We start from the raw sequence: 26,458 nt of genomic DNA on the forward strand, positions 1-26,458 counted from the left end.
TTAATTGGTGTTATAGCTAGTCTGTTAAGAGATATAATACCAATTAAAACAATATTTTGGAATGCTTATTATCTTACTTATTTAGAATTTTCAGTTTTCTTATAAATTACTTAATGTTGTTGTCTGAAATTAGTTTCGAATGGTTCTCCTATCGATAACAATCTACATAATGTGTTTTTTTTCACTTAACATTTATTTAAATTCGTCTTTAAAGCCCAAGCCAATTTTCAGGATCCCCATATCAACCGAAAAAATACGACGAACAATGGTTTTTATTGGTTTGTTATTGTTTATTAAAAATTTGATTTTATTTTGGGTAAAGGTAAACATTTTTTAAAGAATCGGTAACGTGTTGTATGAGAATCCATTTTCATAATGTCGAAAAATAATTGAAAAACATCTACTCAAATACCTATCATTTAAATAAAAACTATCATTTGGTGTTTCATGCTTTTTATTGCAGCTTGTAGAGTTATTTTGCTCGAATATCATTATTTATTAAATCATTTAATGCAAAATAATTTACTAATTAAATACACCAGATTCATGTATATATATATTTTGTTCTAAACTAATAACTGATGAAAAATTACCAATTATATATATTAAATTATTGTATTAGTTATTGGGTTATAATGATATGAATTATCTTATAAAAATATATAATTCAATATATTTGAATAATAATGCAGAACAAGTTATTATTTTAATTACCCCTATTAATATTAAATAGTTGAAAATATGTTGATAGTAATTACAATTTTTATTTTGAAAGTAAATTTATTAAAATATTAAAGTAAATTTAAAAAATAAAATATTATTTTGTAGATTATGGCCTTGATATATATATATATATATTCTTTGCGGTATTTTTTTACTAAAATATTCTCGAATTTTATTAAATATTTATATGCATGAAATCTTGGAATCAAAGTTTTGTGGGTACGAAAGAAATCAGGTTATGACATGTGTGATTTTTTCCTTACATTTCCTTTTACGTCGACCTAATATCGTTCCCAGAACATTATTTAACTTTCTGGAAAATCTGTAGAAAATGTAGTTTCTGGAACAGTGGGAAAAGCCAGTTTGGCCAGTAGAATTAATCTCAGTTAGACTAGACGAAGTCATGACAGTAGAAATTATGTATACAGAATCGGAATGATAGGGATGAAAGAGTAGCAAGAATAAAAAGGGATAGATGTGTAAAAAACTAAAATAACAAAATAAAAGGAAATAATAAATATAAAGGTAAGAGCCAAAAAATCTTCTGATGAGGACACATTTTGTTATAACAACTTTTTCCAGGACAAGAAAGGACAAAAATCGATAGTAAGCCTAAAATGTTTCCAACGGATGCATGAAGATTGTGGAAAAGATTTAGGACCTAATATTAGCCAAATTAAATAATTATATTGTTATTAGTATAACAATTTAAGTTCACTTACTGATTATTATCATCAGTAATAGCTTTATTAATTATTTTATATCTTTTTTTCCTTTTTATATATATATATATATATATATATATATATATATATATATATATATATATATATATATATATATATATATATATATATGTAACATTTGGAATGTTGATTTCGAATAATTTTATTTTAAATTTAAATGGTAAAGATGACCCTCCAAAGGAAAAGAGACCCTCGAGAAGTTTCTTTGGAGGCATGGTGTCAAGCAGAAATGTAATAGTACGTCCTTTGAGGGTGTCCTTTTTCTTTTTAATGATTCTCATCGCGAGAGCTTCAAATACGTTACGTGTGTATATTTCGTTGGTTATGCCTGGCGGAAATATAATACGTTTGATGTTATAACGAATTTTTTGTTGGCCCTGTCGTGTTAAATTTGTCAAAAAAGTTAGTTGAATTAAATTAATTTTGATCTATAAGGTAATTTGACCTTTTCGTTATTTTTTATTGGAATGGGAATCACTGGAAGAAGCATAAAAGTTTCGATACGATAAAATAATAGGTTAAAGAGATCTATGAAATCCTTGTTGTAGTACATTTATATAGTGCTGATGCCAGTATAAGGATTTAACATCGAGCGTATTGGTTATTTATAAAATATTTTCTTTCATATTCACATACATTCTATTGTTGTGTGATGATGGAGTGTTTTGAACTGTAAAAACTGTGAAAGATTGCAAAATAATTATTACTATAATGTTAAAATAAAGTTAGACTAGAAAAAATTATAGAACTATTAAACATTATATTTGTTCCATTTCGTTGTCCACATTATGTCAATGTCAATCATTATTTTACTTCGCAAGAATTGACTTGAAGATCTTGAGAATAATGAAGAGTGTTTCTATATAGTTTACATTCCCTAAGTTCTAAAATTCGAAGAGTTTTTGAGGTTAAGATGAAATTAACTGAGCAACCATAAAAAGTAAGTGTTAAAATTATATTTACAACGTTCTGTCATTCAGACCCAATTGAAAATACTAACAAATATTGAAACCATCTATGTTTGAATCAAAGTGTATTTTGGATTTGATATTTTGTATGAACAATATTAGTGGCTAGCAGTTTGAATCTATATTGTTGTTTATTTTAGTCTAAATGTTGTCAGTGAGAACTTATTTTATTTAGCATTTTGAAGATTCTGAATTTGAAAATTTAAACTGTAGAGCTCGATGATTCTTATTTTGCCATATAAACGAATGAATTTACATGATAAAAATATGTTTAACGTAAAATATAGATAAATGTAAAACAAGCTGAAATAACGATTTTACATTTACAGTTCCTCTTATAGAACAACATGAAAATTTCGAAGTTCTACTGAAAACTATTTTATTAATAGAAGCTGACTTGCAAAATAATGGGTATAGGTTAAAGGGAAGCTATAACTTTTGCTATAATGAATGTGTATATATGAAAATATGCATTAATTATTCCCTGTGTAGAAAATATATGTAAATGCTCAATGAACTTTAATAAATATAGTTACAAATAAAATAACTCTATATATTACATTATGGTAGATAGAGAAGTCACTTTTAGAAGCTGTAAATGAAATAGGAACATTTTTAAATAAACTTTAATATTTTCTCGTATCTGTCTTGTTGAAATAAAATTGATTTTCATCAAATAAATGTATATTTATATGTAAGTAACTTTTAGAAATTGATGAATATATAAGAAAAGATTCAGTCAAGTAAGTTGTTCTCTGTATAGGAAAATTAGATAAACTTTAAAAATTTTTATCGAAATTTGTTTGTTCTGCTAAATTAATAATTAAAATAATATATATGAGACGCACTTTATTTATTAATTTGATACTAATAAAACAATATAAATATAAATAATATATATAAATATATATAAGCCAACTATAACAGTTATATAATATAACAGTTGCACTGGAGCAATATATTTGAACAAATGAACTGTATAGTACTTTCTTACCTTGTTATTTTTGTTTCCTACCGTCTTTTTGTCATATAAAATTATGAAAACAATGAAATAATCCAACTTGAAGCAGCTTTTTTGGTATATAAACATTTACTTCAACCTTTCCAACTTTCTGTGACTCTATATGGAGATCGAGCGGAATAACTATACAAGCTGCGTACATTTTTCTTTATCTACGCTTTTCCTACTACGTAACAAAGTCCTCTTACGAAAAATGACAAAACAGAAACGTCCTATCCGCGTCATTGTGCGTTGAACCTGGTTCTGGTTCTAGTTCCTGTTTGTCCAGTAAGTAACAACACTAGGATCAGTTCGGATCCGACGTCCAGAGGCGATCAAACAATCCTGCGGCACCGTGACACCCCCGACGCGGATCCGCTACGATAAATAAGGCGTGTGAGGACTAGAGACGCACGACGCAGTCTGCGGAACGCGACCGAATCCTTACGACACTGGCCGAACACTGCCGACGGTCCTGCGCCAGACCGCTGCGCTATACTAACGTTTCTGGCGCATACGGGGGTACGGGGGGTGGCGGCAGTAGGTCTCAGCAGGGGTCGTCTTTGACGCGGGCGCGCGGTTTGCGCTTGAAGATGTCTTCGAGCGGGGTAGCCAGGGGGCCTTTCTTGACGCGGCCCCATCGGCCGCGGGCGAAGAGGCCCTCCAGGCGATACTGAAACATAATTGAGGTTGAGGGACTCGGTTTGGTGCGTCGTCGAGAGGTGGTGTGATACGTCTACTTATTGGGTGTTGTTACGAACGATCTGTTGTTGTATGTTTTCGAGTGTTTTTATAACAGACGACATAAACAATGGTATTTTACTCGATTTGTTATATTTAGTTAATGATTATACATCGAATCGTTATATTGCTTTCAGATAACTTGTTTGTAGTAATTAATAATAATGTTAGACGACCTAATATCTGGTCTGCGTGTAGTTATTCATGCATACAGTAACCTTCACCAATTCCACTTTGCTATTCTATCTGTGGCAGGGCTAAAAAAACACATTAATTTACACATTATACCTTTGATATTAATTTCAGGGCACTGGAAATTATATAAATTTTAACATATTTTATTATTTATAGAAGTACCCTAGTCCGTAGTCCTTTTCGCATATCGCACTTACTAAAACTATGCCATATTGCTTAGTGTTTTCATATTATTCAACATAAATAAACATTTATTCCTTAGCAATTTTATCAGTGAAGTTTCAATATGAAGTTAACAGTGAGTAACTTTACTTTATTGATCAATTTTGCAGTAAGCAATCATTGTCGTTAAATAAAACATGGTTAAATAAAACACAACAGTAAGAAATATAAGATACGATAACAAAAATATCAACTGAAAACAATGATGTAAGTATTGTATTTAAAACTGCAAGTACAACAAACATTGAGAAAAACATTTTATTCTTTCAAATATTTCGTTTAAAATAAAATTCTTCTTCTGATTATCCCATTTTTTAACTACAACGTGGGGCAAAAGTCCCGCAGCCATTTTGATTACCTATAACTTTGCCCAAAGAAATGATAATTAAGTTTGGTTTTCACAAAAAGTTTTTTACGTTTTTTTTTTCGTTAGTTATGGCTCTTTTTCATTTTTCATGACATCCTGCAACATCAGAGGCTGAATTTCTATAATTTCGTGACGAATAGTGTCTTTAGGATGTTGAATCATTTGGGGCTTATTCACGTAAACTTTTGATTTTAAAATACCCCATAAGAAAAAGTCTGGTACTGTTAAATCCGGAGATCTGGTCGGTCATGCTAAATCGCCAGTTCGCGAAATTAGTGCTGTGGTCCCATCTTGTTAAAACCACATGTCGTCTAGTCCTTGCTTTTCTATTTCAGGCACAAACAAATTTCGGTATCATGTCTTCAACGGTACGTTCAGCAGTTACAGTAACAGCAGCACCTTGGTCATTTTCAAAAAAAAGGGACCAATTATGTTTCCAGCATGAATACCACCATCAATAAATTTGTTTTTAGTGGATGCAATGATGTTTCATGAATTAATTGAGGATTCGATGTTTCCCAAAACCGATTATAGCTCATTATCAAGATAGACAAAAAATCTTCAGTTTCACCAAACAGTATTTCTGTTCGTTCTTGTGCCTCTGTACAACACAATGCTTAAAGCAAAACTGAGCTAAACGTTACATAATCCAGATGGCTTACAATCAAAATGGTAGCGGGACTTTTACCCCACCTGTTATCTGGGTGCATCACAAAAATTCACAGGAATTTATTGTGAAATTCTTGTATACTCTTCATATTACTTCTCACAGAACATCTCTGTAGTCTCCATCTCCATAGGAGCCCCATCCATAGAAGAACAAATACAAAGATATATTGGTCTTATTGGTATATAAAGATTGCACATTCCATAACGAGTCGATTGCATGTATATTTTAACAAAAAGTCTTGTACCATTGGACCGTCTATTATAATAACAAATATTAAATGAAACACATATTGAAAAGCAGTCTGTATGATCATATTGTTTTTACATATCATCATTTTTTATACACTAACAACACGTGAATATTTATAAAATATATACCGTAGATTACATGTTGTGACCCTGAATCATTAGAAAATGTCATATATATAGTAATGAAATTCCATTTATAGGTTTTGGACCAATTTTTACAATTGGGAATTGCTTGGTAATCATTATAATGTATAAATTAAAGAGTAACTTGATAATGTGCAGTGTATTTTGTGTTTTTAACATTGTGCACTGAGTCATTTAGAGACACAATGCTGTCTGATTAGTATGAACGCATAAACGAATGAGCCTGTCAAAGTCGTCCGGTTGTCAAACGTATGCAAAATTCTTGAAAGCAATAGTGATAAGAGGTTATAACTATAACCTATAAACTATTGTGGCTGTATAATTAACTGTAGTTTTTAGTTCTACTGTACTGTTAAAATAAATCATATTTGATAACATTTTTATTCAATTAATTTATTTAGATTAGAAATTTGTTGTGTGCTAAAGCCAAACTGAACTGACGTATGTACAAAGTAACTTTGAATAGACCATATATTGTTTTGTTGCACTATATTGAAACTTGGTTAGTTAGAAAATGTTCCTATTGATATCAACTATGTCAGTTTTTCTACACTGCCCAAGGGAAAAAAGTGATTACTACAATTCTTGACTTCATGACGAGGTTCTTACCAATGTTGGGTTAAGAAAGAAACGAGAGATGATGTCTGGAAAAGAATCAAGGTCAAAAATTTGGACCACGCACTGGTAGGACAAGAAATTATTTTTAATAACTTTTTATTGGGAGTCGCCAGAATATGGGCCAATCTCTAAAATTTGAGGCCTCCTTGAAGAATAGCAGAGCAGGATAGGAAATCAAGTAGTTTATTACTGGGTTTAAATCCGATTCAGACATTTACAGAAGTTGAAGTTACTTATATAAAAGATAGCTTAGGTTTTGTTCGCAAATTACAATATGAATGAGAGTTCTATACGAACCAAAGGCGAAATGAGTAAAATCTTGATTGATTAGGAGTGGCAATCTTGCTAGATAATTTGTGATATATGGGAATGCCATTTTGTTGCTGTTGTAACATGGAGAACGCATTAAAATGCTTTATATTTCTGATTTATATTATGACAATATGAGCATTTTTGGTGATAATCTCACAAAGTGCAAAGGAACTGGTTTAAAATCATCATATAATTGAAAATATATTATAATTATGAAAGAATTTATAACATACATCATAATTCCTCAATTTTCTACTGTAATATCAATAACAATACATTCACACACAATGTGTGTTTTATTTAGGTTCAGAATATCTCTTTCAGTAGCCCTTAGTACCTAAAACCAAAAAAGGGGGTATTCTAGACTGGATATTTAAAAAATCGACCTTTGAGAATATGCCTTTAAGAGAATTTTCTAAACTTGAATTATTTTCGGAGGTATATCTCTTTTAATAACGCGGTATCTAGAAACGAAAGATTAAAAATGATTTTCTCGAAACTAATTTTTTTTCCAGATGATTTACATAATATCTCAAGTTCTACTGAATGAATTTACTTGATATTTCGTGTCTACATACTTCTACAACCTTATCTATAGTCTATTAAAAGTTTTTTGTACATACGTCATCAAATGTAATTTATTGTCTGCCGAAATTTGTAAATTCGTTTCAGAATCAGACAATATTTTCCTTGTCATTTCATTCTAGTTAAAAAGAGACACAATACTGTTTGATTAGTTCGAAAACGTAAACGAATGAGCCTATCACGTCCCGTTGTCAGATGTATGTAAAATTCTTGAAAGCAATAGTGATAAGAGGTTATAACTCTAACCTATAAACTATTGTGGCTGTATAATTAACTGTAGATTTAGATATACTATAATGTAAATAAAATTTTGTTGTATATTGGGTTATTTGTATGTTGGCTTTGAGCCCAAATCAATTAAAACTCAGAGTTGATGTTTCGACGTAACAAATTTAGATGAATAACTTTGAACAGACTATATATATTCTTCTATAACAAAATTTGATATACATTTAAGCTGTTTAAAAAAATCAATGTCAAAAATGGTAACAAAATGTTTCGTTTTATCAAACAGCTGGAATTCGACGAAAAAAAAAATGATTTGCTTTTTTTGATACCTTGGTATGATAGAGGATTGTATAGAGAAGTATCACACCAAATTTGAAATAAATTGGTTCAGTAGAACTTAAGGTAACATGTTATCCGTTTCGAAAAAAGTAGTTTCAAGAAAAATCGGTTTAGATGACACGCTTTTAAAACGAATCTCTTGTGAAAAAATCTCTAAAGGGTATATTTTAACAGCCTAACCTTTGAAAATCGATTTTATCAAAGCCCTAGACTAGAATACCCCCTTAATCTGTCTCTGTTTGAATATTATTTATCGCGTTATATCATTGGATCCAAAAAATTTGATTAATCTACGAACTTCGACTTGGTATTTAGCGACAGGAATTAATACTAAAGGGGAACAGAACAGCGGTTATCAATAATCGGTATTCATGTGCCTGTCGACTCCTGATTGGTGTAACATTTCAGGACGTATTTATCGTTATCTGTTATGGTTATTGGCGTAACAGGGATAATCCTTCGTTAGGTTTCACAATGGCGTGTGTTTAGTTCCAGCGGTTTTGTCTGAGTTTCAGGCTCCATGGCTGGTAGCGGATTTAAAATAGTACCAAGTTGGAGATAACTATAAATCGAGATTAATAATTTTTAGTGATGGATACACGAGCAAAGTTTTGTAACAAATAATGTGACACCTATTCAAACGTATCCAGTGTAAGAGATTTAACTATAGGAAAATTTGGGGAAATGTTTCGCGACGTCCAACACCTAGATGTCTCTACTTTTAACTTATTACTTGTTTAAAGAGCTTTTCGTGGTGTTTCTATGGTGCCTTTATTGTTTATTTATTATGAACGTCATTTTTACTACGCCTGACGTAAGGAATAGTACGTTTAGAGATTAAACTATAGTTTCATCGATATATATAAGTGGGTAGTAGAAATGAAACGAAACTAGAAACCAACGAAAATAGAATAGAGAGACATTGGATATCAAACCGAAACAGAACAAGAATACTATAAAAATATAGCCAAGCTGATGGTAAAATATAGACGAAATTAATAATAAATAAAAGCTACGCTGGCTTCTTGGGAAAAAATTGAAATCAAGACACAATAAGATTTTAATTGAAAAGTCCCCGGCCTACCATAGTAAAACACATTTTTTTTACAAAACTAGTTTATTTATTCAACATAATTCCCTTCAAGGGTGTTATACTGATTATAGCGATCCTTCAACTTTTTAATACCATTTTTTGAAGTACGATTTGTCCTTTGCTTCAAAATAGGCCTCAGTTTCGGCGATCACCTCTTCATTCGACGAAAATTTCTCCCCAGCGAGCATTCTTTTGTGATCTGAGAACAGGAAATAGTCGCTGGGGACCAGATCTGGAGAATACGATATAATAGTCGCTGTTGATGGTTCCTCCTTTTTCAAGGTAGTCAATGAAAATTATTCCATGCGAATCCCAAAATACAGACGCCACAAGCTTGCCAGCCGACTGACGCCACAAGCTTGCCAGCCGACTGTTACGTTTTCCCACGTTTTGGATCGGGTTCATCGTGCGCAGTCCACTTGTATGACCGTCGATTGGACTTCGGAGTGAAATGATGGAGCCATGTTTCATCCATTGTCACGTATCGACGCAAAAACTCGGGTTTATTACGCTTCAAAAAATAGCTCGCGCGGCACCCACTTTGCACAGAACTTTTGCTCATACCCAAATATTCGTGAATGATATGATGTACACGTTCAGTTGATAACTTTAGATTGTCTGCTATCTTATTCAATTTCAATTTACGGTCATTGAAAATCATTTTGTGGATTTTTTTAATGTTTATGTCGATAACAACCTCTTTTGGGCGTCTACTGCGTTCACCGTCTTCGGTGCTCATTTCACCACGTCAAAACTTAGCCTACCAATCCTTGGTAGTTGATTTTCCTAGGGCAATGTACGGAAACTCGGCCTCAAGCCAAGTTTTTGCTTCAACTGTATTTTTTCAAAAACCCATATTTTATTAACACGCGAAATTCCTTTTTATCAATTTTTTTCACAATACCAAAAGTTGCTTCACTCAAAATGCTATAATTCACAAACTAATGATCCGACAGCTGGTAAATTTATATACGCATTTTTTGAGGGTTATGGCTAACTAAAAAATATATGGATTTAATTTTAGTAACGCCATCTATGTGTCAGGCCGGGTATTTTTTAATTGGCCTGTTAAAACCAATATGACAGTATGTTCAAAAATGAATGTGGAGTAACATTTCAATATATTTTTTTTCACTCTGATAAAAAATATATGAGACATATCTGATCGACAAAATTTTCATTAAGTACGTCACGTTCCTGCCAAATCAACGACCCCAGAAGTCGGAATTCGCCACCCTTTTCCGCGATATTTCATTCGAAATCCCCCCTCCTTGATCCATCATCATTATAATTTACTCTCCATTTATTTTCGCGATTTCTTCTTCGATGTCGACTCGATATAACTCAACTAATGAAATAACATTTTTCAACCGTACAGATATTATTTTTACCGTTTAGGCCATTTAAAAATGTTTTCAATTTTAATTTTATCAATAATAATGTTTCATTAATATATAATATCTAAATATAACGTATAAAACACCTTTGGTACCACTTAGTGATGTATATGTGTTATGCTTATTGCCTATTTTCTTTTTCTTCATTTATAAATTCGGTTCATGATTTGCTATCTCTTTTATATAAATATAAATAATATTATATATAAAGGAAATTGAGAATTTTAAGATTTATTATAGAGCCTGGTGATTTTTTTTTGCTAAATACTTGACGTATTTCCGTTTGTAAACGAAGAATGATGCAAAATTGCTCTATATTTTGCAATATTATTACAATAAACCGGACATATTTGCAAACAAATTGTGTTAAACTGTGTTGTAAGATGCAAGTGTCAAAATCTGAAAGTATTTGCTTTTTTTATTATACTATGGTCATCTAATTGGTGAAAAAGCTGATGAAACTGTTTAAAATTTCATTGGTACTGAATTGAGTAGCTAGTAAAAGAAAGTCACTATATGAGTTCCTTATAAGTTAAGCTGGAAAAACTGGACAGATCACATTAATGTTTAACATATTGCTGAAAGGCAACCTGTTCTAACCAATCATGAGAGATGGATCATATACGACAATAGAAACCGTGAAAGATCACTAAAAATAGATGGTGAGCCTTCACAGGCATATGCGAAGCAATACTTGATGGTCAAAAAGGACCATCATTACTTCTAGTTGTTTAGATGACTTTTTCAATGAAGATTTTCGAGTATATTAAAATAACTCTAACCTGTAAATCTGTAAATTTTTGATAACTCTTGTTCTTATTAATTATGTCGCTAAATACCATGACTACCACGTTACAAAACTTATTAATCTATATTTTAATGTTATCTTAAGTTAGTGTACTACAGTATCTGTTTCTAAAAATCCAGTATTGTTGTGTTCAATACTCTGTGTGATTGTAAGATGTCAAGGTCGATTACGTATTTCTAGGCGTTTCTGGTAGTGCTTCATCGGACAGATCGGCGTCGGAACTCTCCGTTCGTCGCGTATGATTCAAATACCACGTCGAACACAACATAAACGAGACAGCTTGCGAACGATAGACAGCTAAGGGACGCGTGTGATGTGGTTGAAACAAGCCAAACAATTCGGTGATATCTAGCGGGCGTAGAGTGATGTCGTTCGGACACTGATTTCGAAATTGATTTAAGCGTACTTTCTAATGTTCATGCAAAAGCTCCAACTCACCAACAGCACCTAGAGTAGGCGACCATCATACTTGAGGAGATCTTGAAGAAAAGAAATAGGTTGTCTATGAGTCGGTCAATAGGTTTTTTTGGTCTTATGTTCAAGGCGTACCAGATAAAGCATTCTTGTTTTAAACGCGCATGCATAGATTCGTCATTTTATTGGGGTTATTATTATTCGTTTATTTAAGTATATTATAGCGATATCAGTATTGACACTCTACAAAATGTATATATAGTCTATTCAAAGTTTTTTTTGGTACATACGTCATCAAGATGCTTAATGTATTGCCTGCCGCAATTTGTAAATTTGTTTTAACAGTTCAATTAAAAAGTCCCCGGCCTACCATAGTAACACATATTTTTGGCAAAATTAGTTTTTTTTATTTAACATTTTCCCAAGTTCCCTTCAAGGGTGATACACTGATTATAAGACCGTCCAACTTTTCGATATCATTTTTGTAGTACGATTTGCCTTTTGCATCAAAATAGGCCTCAGTTTCGTCGACGAATGAAGAGGTGATTCGACGAAAATTTCTTTCCAGCGAGCATTCTTTTGAGATCCGAGAACAGGAAATTGTCGCTGGTGGCCTGATCTGGAGAATACGGTGGATGAGGAAGTAATTGGAAGCCCAAGCAGACACGGTGCATTGTCTTGGTGAAGCAGCACAATCTTTTTCTTCATATGCGGCCATTTTTCGGCGATTTCGTCCTTCAAGCGGTCCAATAACGCTATGTAATAGTCGCTGTTGATGGTCCTTAACTAAAATTATTAAATGCGCATCCCAAAATACAGACGCCAGACCCTTCCCAGCTGAGTGTTGCGTTTTCCCAAGCTTTGGAGCGGGTTCATCGTGTGCAGTCCACTCGGATGACTGTCGATTACGACTTCGGAGGGAAATGATGGAGACATGTTTCATTCATTGTCATATATCGATGCAAAAACTCGAGTTAATTACGCTTGATTATCTTCAACACTGCTGCATCAATTCGTCGTTGTTTTTGGTCAAAAGTGAGCTCGCGCGTCACCCACGTTGCACAGAACTTTCTCATATCTAAATATTCGTGAATGATATGATGTACACGTTTAGTTGATATCTTTACAATGTCTTCTATTTCAATTAATTTCAATTTACGGTCATTCAAAATCATTTTGTGGATTTTTTAAATGTTTCAATCAGTAACAACCTCTTTTGGGCGTTCACTGCGTTCACCGTCTTCGGTGCTCATTTTGCTATGTCTAAACTTAGTATACCAATACTTGATAGTTGATTTTCCTGGGGCAGTGTCCGGAAACTCGGCATCAAGCCAAGTTTTTGCTTCAACTGTATTTTTTATCTTCAAAAAGCAATATTTTCTCAACACGCGAAATTCCTTTTTATCCATTTTTTTCACAATAACAAAAGTTGCTTCACTCAAATTGCTATAATTCACAAACTAATGATCCGACAGCTGTTAAATTTATACGCGCATCTTTTGAGGGTTAGGGCTAACTACAACTACAACTACTAAAACATATGGATTTAAATCTAGTAGTGCCACCTATGTGTCAGATCGGGGACTTTTCAATTGACCTGTCATATTTATAAGCGGTTGCGGTAAGCGATATCATAAAATATATAAATGTTATTAGACCGCTTGTTGTCATTTCGCCATTGTAACTAACGCTAAATTCGGTTCGTTTTACATAACAATACCTGAAGGATTAAAGTTTTATATTTCCAATTAATGTAATGGATATCATTTTCCTTTAATGTGTGGTTTAATTTCGCTTTATACCCTTAATGCTTTATAATATTTATCGTAACATTATGGGTGAATTGACCCATCATTTGACCCACTGTATTTACAAATTTTGCTAAGCTATTAGTGTAAAATTTAACTGATTTGATCGTCATATATAGGGTGTTCATTGGGAAATTTTCTATTTTGAATTTTTCGATTGCCAATGGTTGAAAGGAACAGGAAAGTTATTACCACTTTTTTTCGATTTTTATGTCGCTATATTTAGATGTCGCTAGGCAATTTAGTATGCAATCTTATGATTTGACACATAAGTCATTTTATTCTACACATCAAGCTTCGAAGCTGTACGTGTTATATTTTGCGAAAGTAACACCGTCAATGATTGGTAACTCTTTGAAAACGTACGTTTGCGGCACGTATTGCCTTTCTTATAAGATATATGTATAAGAAAAAAAGCCACTGAAAGTTATAGTTTGCTGGTAAAAACGTACGGTGAGCATACTTGAACCTTAAAAACATGAGAAGAATGTTCTGGTAGACCGAAAATGGTTTAAAACGCGAAACTACGAGAGCAATTGGATGGAGACCAAGCCCAAACTCAAAAACAATTGGCAGAAGTGTTAAGTGTGGATCAAAATTACGAGTAATGGGGAAAATCCACAACATGAGAAGATGGGTGTCACATCATTCAAATGGAAATTCGAAAAATAGTCTGTGAAATCCTGCTACAAAAGTATGATCGGAAGTAATTTCTGTATCGAATAGCGACGGGTAATGAAAAGTAGATTTATTTTGAAAATACTACGCCCAAAAATTCATGATTATCGCCTGGAGAAGCCGGCCGATCGACTCCAACGCTAAATCGTTCTGGTCGTAAGGCGATGCTCTTTATTTGGGTGTGCAGAGTGGCGTGGTGTATTACGAACTCTTGACTTTGAATCTGGTGAAACAGTTAATAGTGACCGCTACCGATAACAAATGATCGATTTGAACCATCCATTGATCGAAGAAAGTCCAATGGAGCCGAAAAATATAGCACAACCACTCAAGGAACTACTTGGATGGGATACGTTATCGTACCCGTCGTACTTTCTAGACTTTGCCCTGTCCGACTATCAACTTTTAGCATCAATGGGACACGCGCTTGCAGAACAGCACTTCGCCAATTTCGAAGAAGTTAGAAAATGGCTCGAGGAATGGTTTTACTACAAAATTGAAATTGAATGAAATAGCAGACACTCTAAATATATCAACTGAAGTGTATATAATAGTGGGACACGGCACCCACTTTGCACAGAGCTGTCTTATTTTTTGACTCACTTTTGACCAAAAACAACGACGAGTTGATGATTCGGAGCAGTGTTTGAAGATGATCAAGCGTAAAAAACCCGAGTTTTTGCATCGATATGTGACAATGGATGAAACATGGCTTCATCATTTCACTCCGAAGTCCAATCGACAGTCATCCGTGTAGACTGCACACGATGAACCCGCTCCAAAGCGTGGGAAAACACAACAGTCGGCTGGCAAGGTTATGGCGTCTGTATTTTGGGATGCGCATGGAATAATCATTGACTACGTTGAAGAAGGGCAAAATCGCCGAAAAACGGCCGCATTTGAAAAAAAAGAAAGTGCTGCTTCACCAAGACAATGCACCGTGTCATAAGTCAGTGAAAACGGTAGCAGAAATCCACCTATCCATCGTATTCTCCAGATCTGGCCCCCAGCGATTATTTCCTGTTCTCAGATCCCAAAAGAATGCTTACTGGGAAGAAATTTTCATCGGATGAAGAGTTGATCGCCGAAACTGAGGCCTATTTTGAAGCAAAGGATAAATCATACTACAAAAATGGTATTGATAAGTTGGACGGCCGCTATAATCAATGTATCACTCTTGAAGGGAATTATGTTGAATAAAAATAACTAGTTTTACCAAAAAAATATGTTTTACAATGGTAGGCCGGGGACTTTTCAATTAACCTGTTACAAAGAGGATCCTCACTGGGAAAAAAAGATTGTAGTGTGCGCTACTGAACGTATACTAGATTAAAAAAATATGTATCGTTAATGGTTTCTAAATGTGTTATTCCATGAAAAAAAAGTCAGTTTCGGATTCAGCATACCCAGAGACCTATGTAATCCTTGGATAACCAGATTGCTTCTATTTCGTCAGTTAACAGGTGTACCAATATCGAAAAGCGAATTTCCCACAAAAATTCACAAGTGTCTCTAAAATTAGAGCTAACCGGTACTTTTTATTGTTAATTCATGTGAACAGTCATTTCAAAAGGACATTTGATTAAATAATAACCACAATAAATGATAACGCTCGGGTTTCTTTTATATTGACGATGAAAAATGCTTTACCTGAGACGCGTTTGAGGTATGGCTTAAGACAGCACAACTACATACAGGCGCTTTACTTTAAAGCTAATCATTACACGAGTGGGTACTAGTAGTAATTCGCTGTACCCCCCACTTGTTGGCTTAGCTAAAAGGATTCACAGTGACGACCACGAACTAAGGTTCTGTGAAATTCATCTACATCATCGTTAATGTATCGTGTGAGTGTGAGTGTTGGCAGATTTAGTGTTCGTGTCAGTGTGTTTTTCAAATAAATTAATAAAGGAGAATACAAGTCACAGTCACCTTTCGTTTGTTCTGGTTACGACGGAGAAGAACGACCCGGTACTATCCCGACTTACCTTTAGTCATATGTTATCGTGACTTCGGTGGTACTCCCGCATCTCGTAGTTGTTGTTGCCGTTGGGGTTCTTGGGCTGCGTTGGCGGAGACGATAGCAGGGCCGCGCTTTCGGGCCGTACCAGCAGGGATTCCCTCTCGCTCTCCGCACCTTCCGCCCTCAATGTTCCTGGTACGGCCCCGTTTGCATTGGGCAGTTCTAACTCCGCTCTAATAGAACGACACACATTTAAATTATTAAGTTTTCGGTCGACGGTATGTATATGGCTAAGGTTTAGTTGTAAATACTTCATTTTTCTATCTATATATGTAAAAATTATCGTTAGTCTCACTAAAACTCGAGGACGATCAAATCCTCATAGCATGTGAGGAAATAAGAAATGCGACGTCGTTTTCTTCGGAAGCAACAGCCCAAGTTAACTATAGTCAATTCAAAACAGTAGTGACACACGTGATCAATATGTATCTGTCGAGAGTTGTAAATTCGTTTTACATTCAGACAATACTATCATTCTCATTTTATTCTGTTTAAAAAGAGATAGGATGCTCGAAAAGATAGTTCCTAGCGTCAAGTCTGTAAATGTGTTGTTAAGTGTTTTGATTTCTTGTGTCAGATCTTTTTAAAACCAGAAAGCCAGTAAACATACTTCTATTCTGATAGAGTTTGATGAAACAGATTTAAAAATAAAGTCATACAACCAATACAACTGTTATGTTTCAATCGCTTACCTTAAAATTCGTATTTTTTGGATCATTTCACGTATTTCGTAACGTAGGATGCCTAGGAAGCACAGCTTAAGGAAAGCCAAAACGCAGTAACCTAAGATGGCCAACAGTGAGGCGGTGGACCTCAGGTAGGCCAGAAGACGTTCGTCACAGCCTGCAGTGTGCACCTAAACAGAATAATAGCTGCAATATTTTGTTTTTGCTAATATTGGGTTAAGGAAAAACCAATTTCGGTTATTCTCAGTAGATGCCTTTAAAGTTATACGTCTCTAGTAATACTTGTCCAATGATGCTATATTTCGTTTAAACTCAGTGGTTGATGAGCTGTTTTTACTCATTCAAAAGTTATAGTTTTGAAAGTGGAAATTTTAGAAGGTACTCAATAGAAGAAGTAATAAGCATAATTGGATTGGAGTTTTCAGAAATTTCGAGGTTCCTTAACCAGTCAAAGAATAAAGCTTTTAAATTAGCAAAAATTGACTCTTCCTTTATAGCTAGAATGTTCTATGAACTGTTACCTTTCAAAGGCACTACAGTATTTCTTTATTAAATAAATGTTATTAGAGATATGCAACTTTATAGTTAGAAATTACCTTTAGACAACCTTATAGCTTTGAACTAGTCGTATAATGTGTAAAAACAAAAATAAAACACCGAAATGTATGTCCGCACATAACTATTACGGTTATCGGTGATCACCTCTTCATTCGACGAAAATTTCGACCAAATTGGATAATTATTTTATTGACATTTGATAAAATATTGACATATTGACTTTTATTTTTAAAATTGGCATTTCAAGTCAGCTTCAAGTTTGTCAAATTAAACAATTCAATTAAATAAAGCAAAGACAAAATCATGTATAACAACAAAATCGTTAAGTGGATATTATTGTGATCTAATAGCATTTGTTTTATTATCGAAATAAATTATTCCATCGAAAAAAGTCAACGATTGCACATGACAATGTCTGTTGGATTCGCTAGTTTCAAATAAACATCAAAGATATTCCAGTAACAATATCAACAATGCATATCAAAATGAAAGGAAAAACACGAATTTGTAAATATTCGATCGTATCTCGGACCTGAAATAAAAACAATGCTATATTTCAATAATGTATCGTATTTTAAAACTGTTTTCTCGTTGCTAACGATACTTTTACGTCGAAAAAGTGACCAATTTTGGCAGACGTTTGAATCGGAGGACACGACCCTTATATATTATGAATACAACTCAGTTTAGATATTTCCCGTCGAAGAAACTTTCATTTTTAATAGAATCGGTCTGTTTTGTAATGTATTAAACATCAACTACCGACGGAATTTCTTATATATTGTGCGATATTGTGTGTTATTTTTATGTATATTGTACAATTTAAGCTTTAGCACACCACACGTTTTTCTTGCCAACTTTAACAACTTTAAAATAAATTAATAAAAAAATAACGAAATAAAAAGAATAAAAATAACAGGTCAATTGAAAAGTACACGGCCTACCATAGTAAAACACATTTTTTGGCAAAAAGAGTTTTTTTTATTCAACATAACTCCTTTCAACGGTGATACACTGATTATAGCAACCCTCCAACTTTAGATACCATTTTTGTAGTAGGAAATTAGTCCTTTGTTTCAAAATAGGCTTCAGTTTCGGCGACCACCGCTTCATTCGACGAAAATTTCTTCCCAGCGAGCATTCTTTGGAGATCTGAGAACAGGAAATAGTCGCTGGGGGCCAGATCTGGAGAATACTATGGATGAGGAAGCAACTCGAAGCTCAATTCATGGATTTTTGCCATCGTTTTCACTGATTTGTGACATGATGCATTGTCTTGGTGAAGGAACACTTACTTTTTCTTCAAATGCAGCCGTTTTTCGGCGATTTCGTCCTTCAAATGGTCCAATAACGTTATGTAATAGTCGCTGTTGATAGTCCTTCCTTTTTCAAGGTTCAAGGAAAATTATCCCATGCGCATCTCAAAATACAGACCATAACCTTACCAGCCGACTGTTGCGTTTTCCCACGCTTTGGAGCGAGTTCATCGTGTGCAGTTCACTCGGATGACTGTCGATTGGACTTCGGAATGAAATGATGGAGCCATGTTTCATCCATTGTTACATATCGACGCGAAAACTCGGGTTTATTATGCTTGATCATCTTTAAACACTGCTCCTAATCATCAACTCGTCGTTGTTTTTGGAAAAAAGTGAACTCGTGCTTTCTCATACCCAAATATTCGTGAATGATATGATGTACACGTTCAGTTGCATCTCTAGAGTGTCTACTATTTCATTCAATTTCAATTTACGGTAATTCAAAATCATTTTGTGGGTTTTTTAAATGTTTTCATCGGTAACAACCTCTTTGGGCGTCCACTGCGTTCACCGTCTTCGGTGCCCATTTCACCACGTCTAAACTTAGCATGCCAATCCTTGATGGATGATTTTCCTGGGGCAGTATCCGGAAACTCGGCATCAAGTCAAGCTTTTGCTTCAACTGTAATTTTTCCCTTCAAAAAGCAATATTTTATCAACACGCAAATTCCTTTTTATCCATTTTTTTCACAATAACAAAAGTTGCTTCACTCAAAATACTATAATTCACAAACTAATGACCCGACAGGTGTCAAATTTATACACGCATCTTTTGAGGGTTAGGGCTAACTAAAAAACATATGGATTTGGTTATAGTGGCGTCATCTATGTGTCAAGCCGGGGACTTTTAAATTGACCTGTTAAATGTGTGGCTTTTAATTTCGCATTTATAGACGGTTAGATAAATATCTTTCTTATATTTTTAGTTTTTTTCATTTCCATGATATATCAATATATTTATAAAAGTGAAATATCAATATTCTTCTCTGCGCTCGAGATCCTTATTGTATTTAATCTTTCTACCATTATCATCATGTAACAGAATATGAATTGCCACTTGTCTGTGGAGCTCACGAATTATCCTATTGTCCTTCTTGCATACCGAAATAATACCAGTAGGATATATTAACGCCAGATTATGTCAATTTGAGAATGTACAAATCAGAGTGGATTAAATTTCAAGTTGATAGATCAAGTGGGAATTATTGTTAGATTATGTTGGTAACTTACTTTAATACATCTGGCTGTATTATTACCAGGTACTACCGGTTCTAGACAACAGCTAGGGGGCATCTCCCACCTAACCGATCCGGTTGTATTGTCGAATTCCTCGGGACCAGTAACGCCGCAACAGTGATCCTCCGATTGGAGCCTGTCCCATAGGTTAGTCATGGCATTGTTGCTGCCGTATTCTTGTTGGAAACGTATTTTAAGAGCAGGTCGGAGTTCCTGAAAACGAAATAGTCTCTATTTAGTTGTTCCTCTTAATTTTTTTTTACAGAATACTAATTAATGATATATAGTCGTTCCAATAAAACTGCCAATACACGTCCTCAAAATTTATAATGCAACGTTGTCGCATCAAATTTGAGTTTTCGTTTATTTTCACTCTGGCAACCCGCTACCATTTTGATTGCGTGCCACCTTGGTTATGTGACGTTTATCTCAGTTTCGCTTTAACCATTATGATGTGTGCACGTCTAAGTTTTATTATGGATAAATATAATTGCTTAAAAAATATCCTAATCGTCCAGTGCCTCACTAAACCACAATTTATCGTTTACATGCGAATGTTCGACAGTACGGTGCAACAGCAGATAGGCATCGTTCGGCAAGACAACGGACGTTTCGTAACGCTGTAAATCAGTCTGCGAGTCTCCAGAAACATCAATTGGAAGACGTGGTTCCCAGTTATACATTTCTGCACGAACTTTAAGACGAATTTTTCCAGTACAAAATTTAATTATTCCACAAATTGCTACCAGTACAAAATTTAATTATTCCACAAATTGCTACCGAGAAATCCTGATCAACGACTTGAGTACAGTAATGCAATCCTAAGGCTGCCTGGTGAATCTGAAGATTTTTCGTCTAAAATGACAATGAGTGGTGAAGCCCATTTTCTTCTTCAACAGAACAGTCGGTTTTGGGGAACACAGAATCATCAATTAAATCATGAAACATTCATTGCATCCACTAAAAAAAATTACATGGTGTAGTATTCATGCTGGAAACATCATTGGTCCCTATTTTTTTGAAAATAACCAAGGTGTTTCAGTTACTGTTATTGCTGAACGGTACCAAGACATTATTCGAAACTTTCTTGTGCCTGAAATGAAAGAGCAAGGACTAGAGGACATGTGGTTTCAGCAAGATGGGGCCACAGCACGGACAGCTCGCTCAACCGTTCAATTATTGAATGACGTTTTTCCATGAAGACTAATGTCGCGATAGCGATAAGTGGCGATTTAGAAAAGGAAAAGAATAAGCTCCAAACGATTCAACATCTTAAAGACAATATTCGTCACTAAAGACCAAATAAACTCTTTATGGAAACCAAATTTACTTATCTTATCTTTGAGCAATGTCAATCAAAATGCATATTTATTGAATGACTTAAACTACAGTTAATAAAACAGCTACAATAGTTTGTTGACATATGACAACGGTGTCGGCCAGTGGCAATACAAATCGAATTTTATAGACCGATTTGGTTACATGTTCAGACGAATCAGATTTCATTCTATCTCTTTTTAACTAGAGTAACGCTAATTAGTAAAATGAGAAAGGAAAATGTTCCCAGTTTAAAATGGATTTTACGTTTTTATAAACTGAATTTGGCGATAGGTTCGACGGTATTGATGACTGTTTGTTCGAAAGACTATATGTTATGTGTTGATCGATGAACTTTTACCATCTTTCTAATTTAATAGTAAATTTTTCTAAAACCATAATGAAAGTAAAAAAGTTAAAATAAAATTTTTTCGCCATTTTTTTTTAGAATTTTAGATTTATTTGAAAATAGTAAAAATCCAGATTATATTGTAACTTACACTAATACGATAAAAGATTGTATAGAGAAACTAAGATATGTGAATTGTTAAACAAGCAATGTCCGGAAAAATGCGTTTGATATTTCGTATTTAGATGCCGCATCACTAAAATAGTTATTAACTCCAAGAATAATTTAACTCTTATAATCTTATAGGGTTGAGCTTTGAAAATATATACAAAAATCGATTCTCACTGAACAGTCTCAAATGCCCCCCTAAAATAATTTTGTGTACCGTCTTTTTTTAAAATATATTGTAAAGTCTCCTTTTACCAACTATGGGTTTATCTGGACTGGGCCTAAAGTTTAATGTGGGCTCTGAACCACGGTTCTCAGCATTAAGCCTACCGACTGGCGAGTGACCAACTTTAGAAATCATCCCAGAAGACATCCGGTCTTACCCAGCCTGGTTACTGGCGGAACTGGGATCATTTTCTTTGTCCGACTTTACACTCTTGCCTAGAAAATTCACAAATTTTAAACAATCACAGTAGGAGGGCCGTCACATCGCCTTTACCACTGCGCCACCAAGCCGGCTGTGTATCGTTTTATCGCTATAAGGGATATTTGGATATAGTAAAATTATACTGGAATGAAACAAGAGATTAAGAAGTGATATGAACTCGGTTTTTCGATTTTGAAATGAGATACTGGGATTAGAGTGGACTGGTGGATTACAGTCTAAACTATAAAAAATAAATTAATCTTTTGGATTAATTGGAGATATATATTAATCGAAAATACTCGATTTTATTAAAAAAAACCATTTAGACAATATACACGGACAGTTTCCGAAAGGATCATTGAAATAGATGATATAGTCAACCTACTTCTATTAACATATTAGTATGCACTATTTCAACATCCTCCTTATTCACCGGATTTAGTTCTCTCTGATTTTTCACAGGCCAAACATTTTTTTCTTATGAAACGGTTTTTATTAAACAAAGAGCTAAAACTGCTGGCATCCGTAAAATTGAGGAAGTTGATGGAAATTATACTGAAAAATAAAATAATTCTCTGTTCTCTGACGATTTCCGTTTCATATTTTAGTACACCATTGATCTTACGATTTCCGTTTCATATTTTAGTACACCATTGATCTTAACAGATTTCGTCTGCATAGTTTAATAGGAGGATAAACAAAAACAACTCCTTCCATGCATTTTTTACTAAACAAACAATATTCGACGGGCATGCCACATAAACAAACGAAGAAGGGCGCTAATAAAATTTGAATATTCAAATGTCTTTATGACGTTAAGCCCTGAAACAGGGGTCATAAACGTTTATGGCGAAACAAGTTAGAAATTTTCTAATAGAATGCTAAAAACAAAATCCATATCATTCGGTTTTCCCTCAAATTTGCGTGCATAAATGGTAGTCTGACCTACTTAACTATAAAACGACTAGGACAGGAAAAACAAACGAAAATTTTCGTGTAAAACCTAGAGTGTATGCCAAAATTTACACAAGGTTTGATAATAACAACTAATATATTTGCGACTTAAAAATACACACTAAGGTTTGGTTTAGTTTTCTATTGGTTTGGTATTCTAAACAACGAATTTAGATCCTTTAAAGTGTATTAGTTTATGTTCAGTTCTCATTTTATTTTTTATGTACAATTTTCCTCATTTTCCTCCACCATTCACACGCTATTGCTGCTATATAACAACTCAATTGAAAAGTCCCCGGCTTGACATATAGATGACGCTACTACAATTAAATCCATATGCCTTTTAGGTAGCCTGATCCCTCAAAAGATGCGTGCATAAATTTGACAGCTGTCGGATCATTAGATTGTGAATTATAGCATTTTGTGTGATAAAATATTGCTTTTTGAAGGAAAGAAATACGGTTGAAGTAATAACTTTGCTTGATGCCGAGTTTCGGGGCACTGCCCCAGAAAAATCAACCATCAAGGATTGGTATGCTAAGTTTAGACGTGGTGAAATGAGCATCGAACACAATGAACGCAGTGGACGTCCAAAAGAGGTTGTTACCGACGAAAATATTTTTAAAACCCACAAAATGATTTTGAATGACTGTAAATTGAAATTGAACGAAATAGCAGATACTCTAAAGATATCAATTAAAAGTGTACATCATATCATTAACGAATATTTGGATACGAGAAAGCTCTGTGCAATGTGGGTGCTGCGCGAGCTAACTTTTGACCAAAAACAACGACGAGTTGATGATTCGGAGCAGTGTTGAAGATGATCAAGCGTAATAAACCCGAGTCTTTGCATCGATATGTTACAATGGATGAAACATGGCTCCATTCCAATCGACAGTCATTCGATTAGACTGCATACGATGATCCCGTTCCAAAGAGTGGGAAAACGCAACAGTCGGCTGGCAAGGTTATGGCGTCTGTATTTTGGGATGCGCATGGAGTAATTTTCATTGATTACCTTGAAAAAGGGAGGAGCATTAACAGCAACTATTACATAGCGTTATTGGACCGTCTGAAGGACGAAATCATCGAAAAACGGCCGCACTTGAAGAAAAAGAAAGTGCTCCTTCACCAAGACAATGCACCGTGTCACAAATCATTGAAAACGATGTCAAAAATCCATGAATTGGGCTTCGAGTTGCTTCCTCACCCACTGTATTCTCCAGATCTGGCCCCCAGCGACTATTTCCTGTTCTCAGATCTTAAAAGAATGCTCGCTGGGAAGAAATTCTCGTCGAATGAAGAGGTGATCGCTTAAACTGAGGCCTATTTCGAAGCAAAGCACAAATCGTACTACAAAAATGGTATCGAAAAGTTGGACGGTCGCTATAATCAGTGTATCACCCTTGAAGAGAATTATGTTGAATAAAAATAACTAATTGTGTCAAAAATATGTGTTTTACTGTGGTTGGCCGAGGACTTTTCAATTGACCTTGCTTTATCATCAGCTTATTTATTATTTCTTCAATTTTTCATGCTTCCAACAATATTCTGAGGTTTCATTCGGTTCTATTCTGATTTCCTCGTCCTTTGTCTCGCGTTTCATTCATTTTTAAGTTTACTGTATCTGTATTACTCAATCCTTTATCTCAATTTTCCCATTTCTGTCCTTTTTTAATTAATTTTATATACAAAATCATTGCATATTTGGTCTTTTATAATAACAGTGATATTAGTCTTTTTACTTTTGTAGCCAGTGTCCAAACGACCGGTCTTTAGTATTCTGTTATGATTTTTCCATGATTATTCTGTGGTGATTTTTACACTATTTATTTCGTTAACTTGTCTATCCTCATTACTAATGTAACTTCCATGATTTTTTTCTAGATAATATATTTTGCATCTCTTGTTCACCACTACAAATATAATCAGGTGTTCTGTCTCTAAATTATATTTATCATTTCTTTTCATCTCATTTGCCTCTGTATCATCTATTTCACTGTTCTGTTTTTTTCAGATAATATTTCATATTAATTATTTTTATGTATGCTTGATAGTTTTTCCATAGTATATAATATTTTAGGAATTCCTCTTTTTTCTGGTTTTAATCTCTTTAATTTTCTTCCCTTTGTTTTGACTATGGTCTTACTTACTTTACAAATTTGTAATAATTGCCTCTATATCCCTTTTAAATTGTTTTTTCTTTGTATATTCTCTTTTTGTTCTATGCTATAAGTTATATGTTTTTATAGTTTCAACAAACTACTTTAATTAATAAAACAAATAACATTGGCTTGATTCAGGTGATTTGAAAATACTACATATAGTGTTCAAGCTCGAGGACCTTCCAATTCAAGGGATTACTAAAAAGGCATTCATCGTCCTCGGATCAAAGAATTCTCCGCTAAAACCGTGATATATTGGCGTGGATTTGTGACAATGGTCACACGTATTTCTTGGCTCGACTTTTGGAAATCGTTTATCGAGTAATGCTGGTTTCTGTTAAGAAAAAAATTACGGAAAGTTAGGTACATTTTTCGGATAAAGTGTACTTTGACTCCTCTTTTCCAAGTGTTAAATATAAGATTTCGTTTGAAGTTGGATAAATGTATTATATCGTTTCTTTTTATCGCAGTACAATATAAAATGTTATATATTCATCATTCCTTGTTATTATCATCTTTGATACCATATTTTGAGACAGAGAACTATGTAGCTTGAAAATTTGTCAACATCTTCTGTATATTAATCGGTTTTGCGAAAATTTTACCTCCCTTTTTAAGGAAAACTTGGAGGTGTGAAATTTAACATGGTTAAAGTTTTTACGGAGTAATAATTTTTAGGCCTATAATTTATAGTAATCTATATGGTTCTAGAGACAGAGTATCTCAATGTATTAAAGATAATTCGAAAGGCTATTAAGACTTTTATGTACATTTTAGTGGTGTTCACTTCTAATTCATCTCAGGTTTCATTAGTAAATGCCTTTCCTAACAAAGCACTGAATATTGTAGGTAATAAATACGTCAATATGTGCATCAGAAGTTAAAATAACTGTTGCAAAGAATATTAAAAATTATAAAATAGCTTCATAGAAGTCTAATTTCTCTTTCG

The 26,458-nt window shown here is 33.8% G+C and overlaps 1 protein-coding gene across 2 annotated transcripts in view; it reads right to left on the minus strand.

Moving 5' to 3' along the window:
* Window positions 1-3,971: 3,971 nt before the first annotated feature.
* Window positions 3,972-26,458, minus strand: part of LOC143203016 (CD151 antigen) — a 28,138-nt gene continuing 5,651 nt past the window's right edge. Inside the window, exons 3-7 of one of the 2 annotated variants that reach the window (XM_076415100.1) lie at window positions 20,121-20,339; window positions 17,020-17,183; window positions 16,293-16,500; window positions 11,843-11,883; window positions 3,972-4,110 (exon numbers count right to left, since the gene is read on the minus strand). In XM_076415100.1, coding sequence (XP_076271215.1) covers window positions 16,299-16,500; window positions 17,020-17,183; window positions 20,121-20,339 — 585 coding nt within the window. In that variant the 3' untranslated portion in view covers window positions 3,972-4,110; window positions 11,843-11,883; window positions 16,293-16,298. The remainder of the gene's footprint in view (window positions 4,111-11,842; window positions 11,884-16,292; window positions 16,501-17,019; window positions 17,184-20,120; window positions 20,340-26,458) is intronic. The other variant, XM_076415099.1, reaches the window with a different exon arrangement.

Source organism: Rhynchophorus ferrugineus, unplaced genomic scaffold (assembly GCF_030347505.1).
Source record: "Rhynchophorus ferrugineus isolate W39M unplaced genomic scaffold, kcgeb_rfMv2 rfM9, whole genome shotgun sequence".
Lineage (NCBI taxonomy): Eukaryota > Metazoa > Arthropoda > Insecta > Coleoptera > Curculionidae > Rhynchophorus > Rhynchophorus ferrugineus.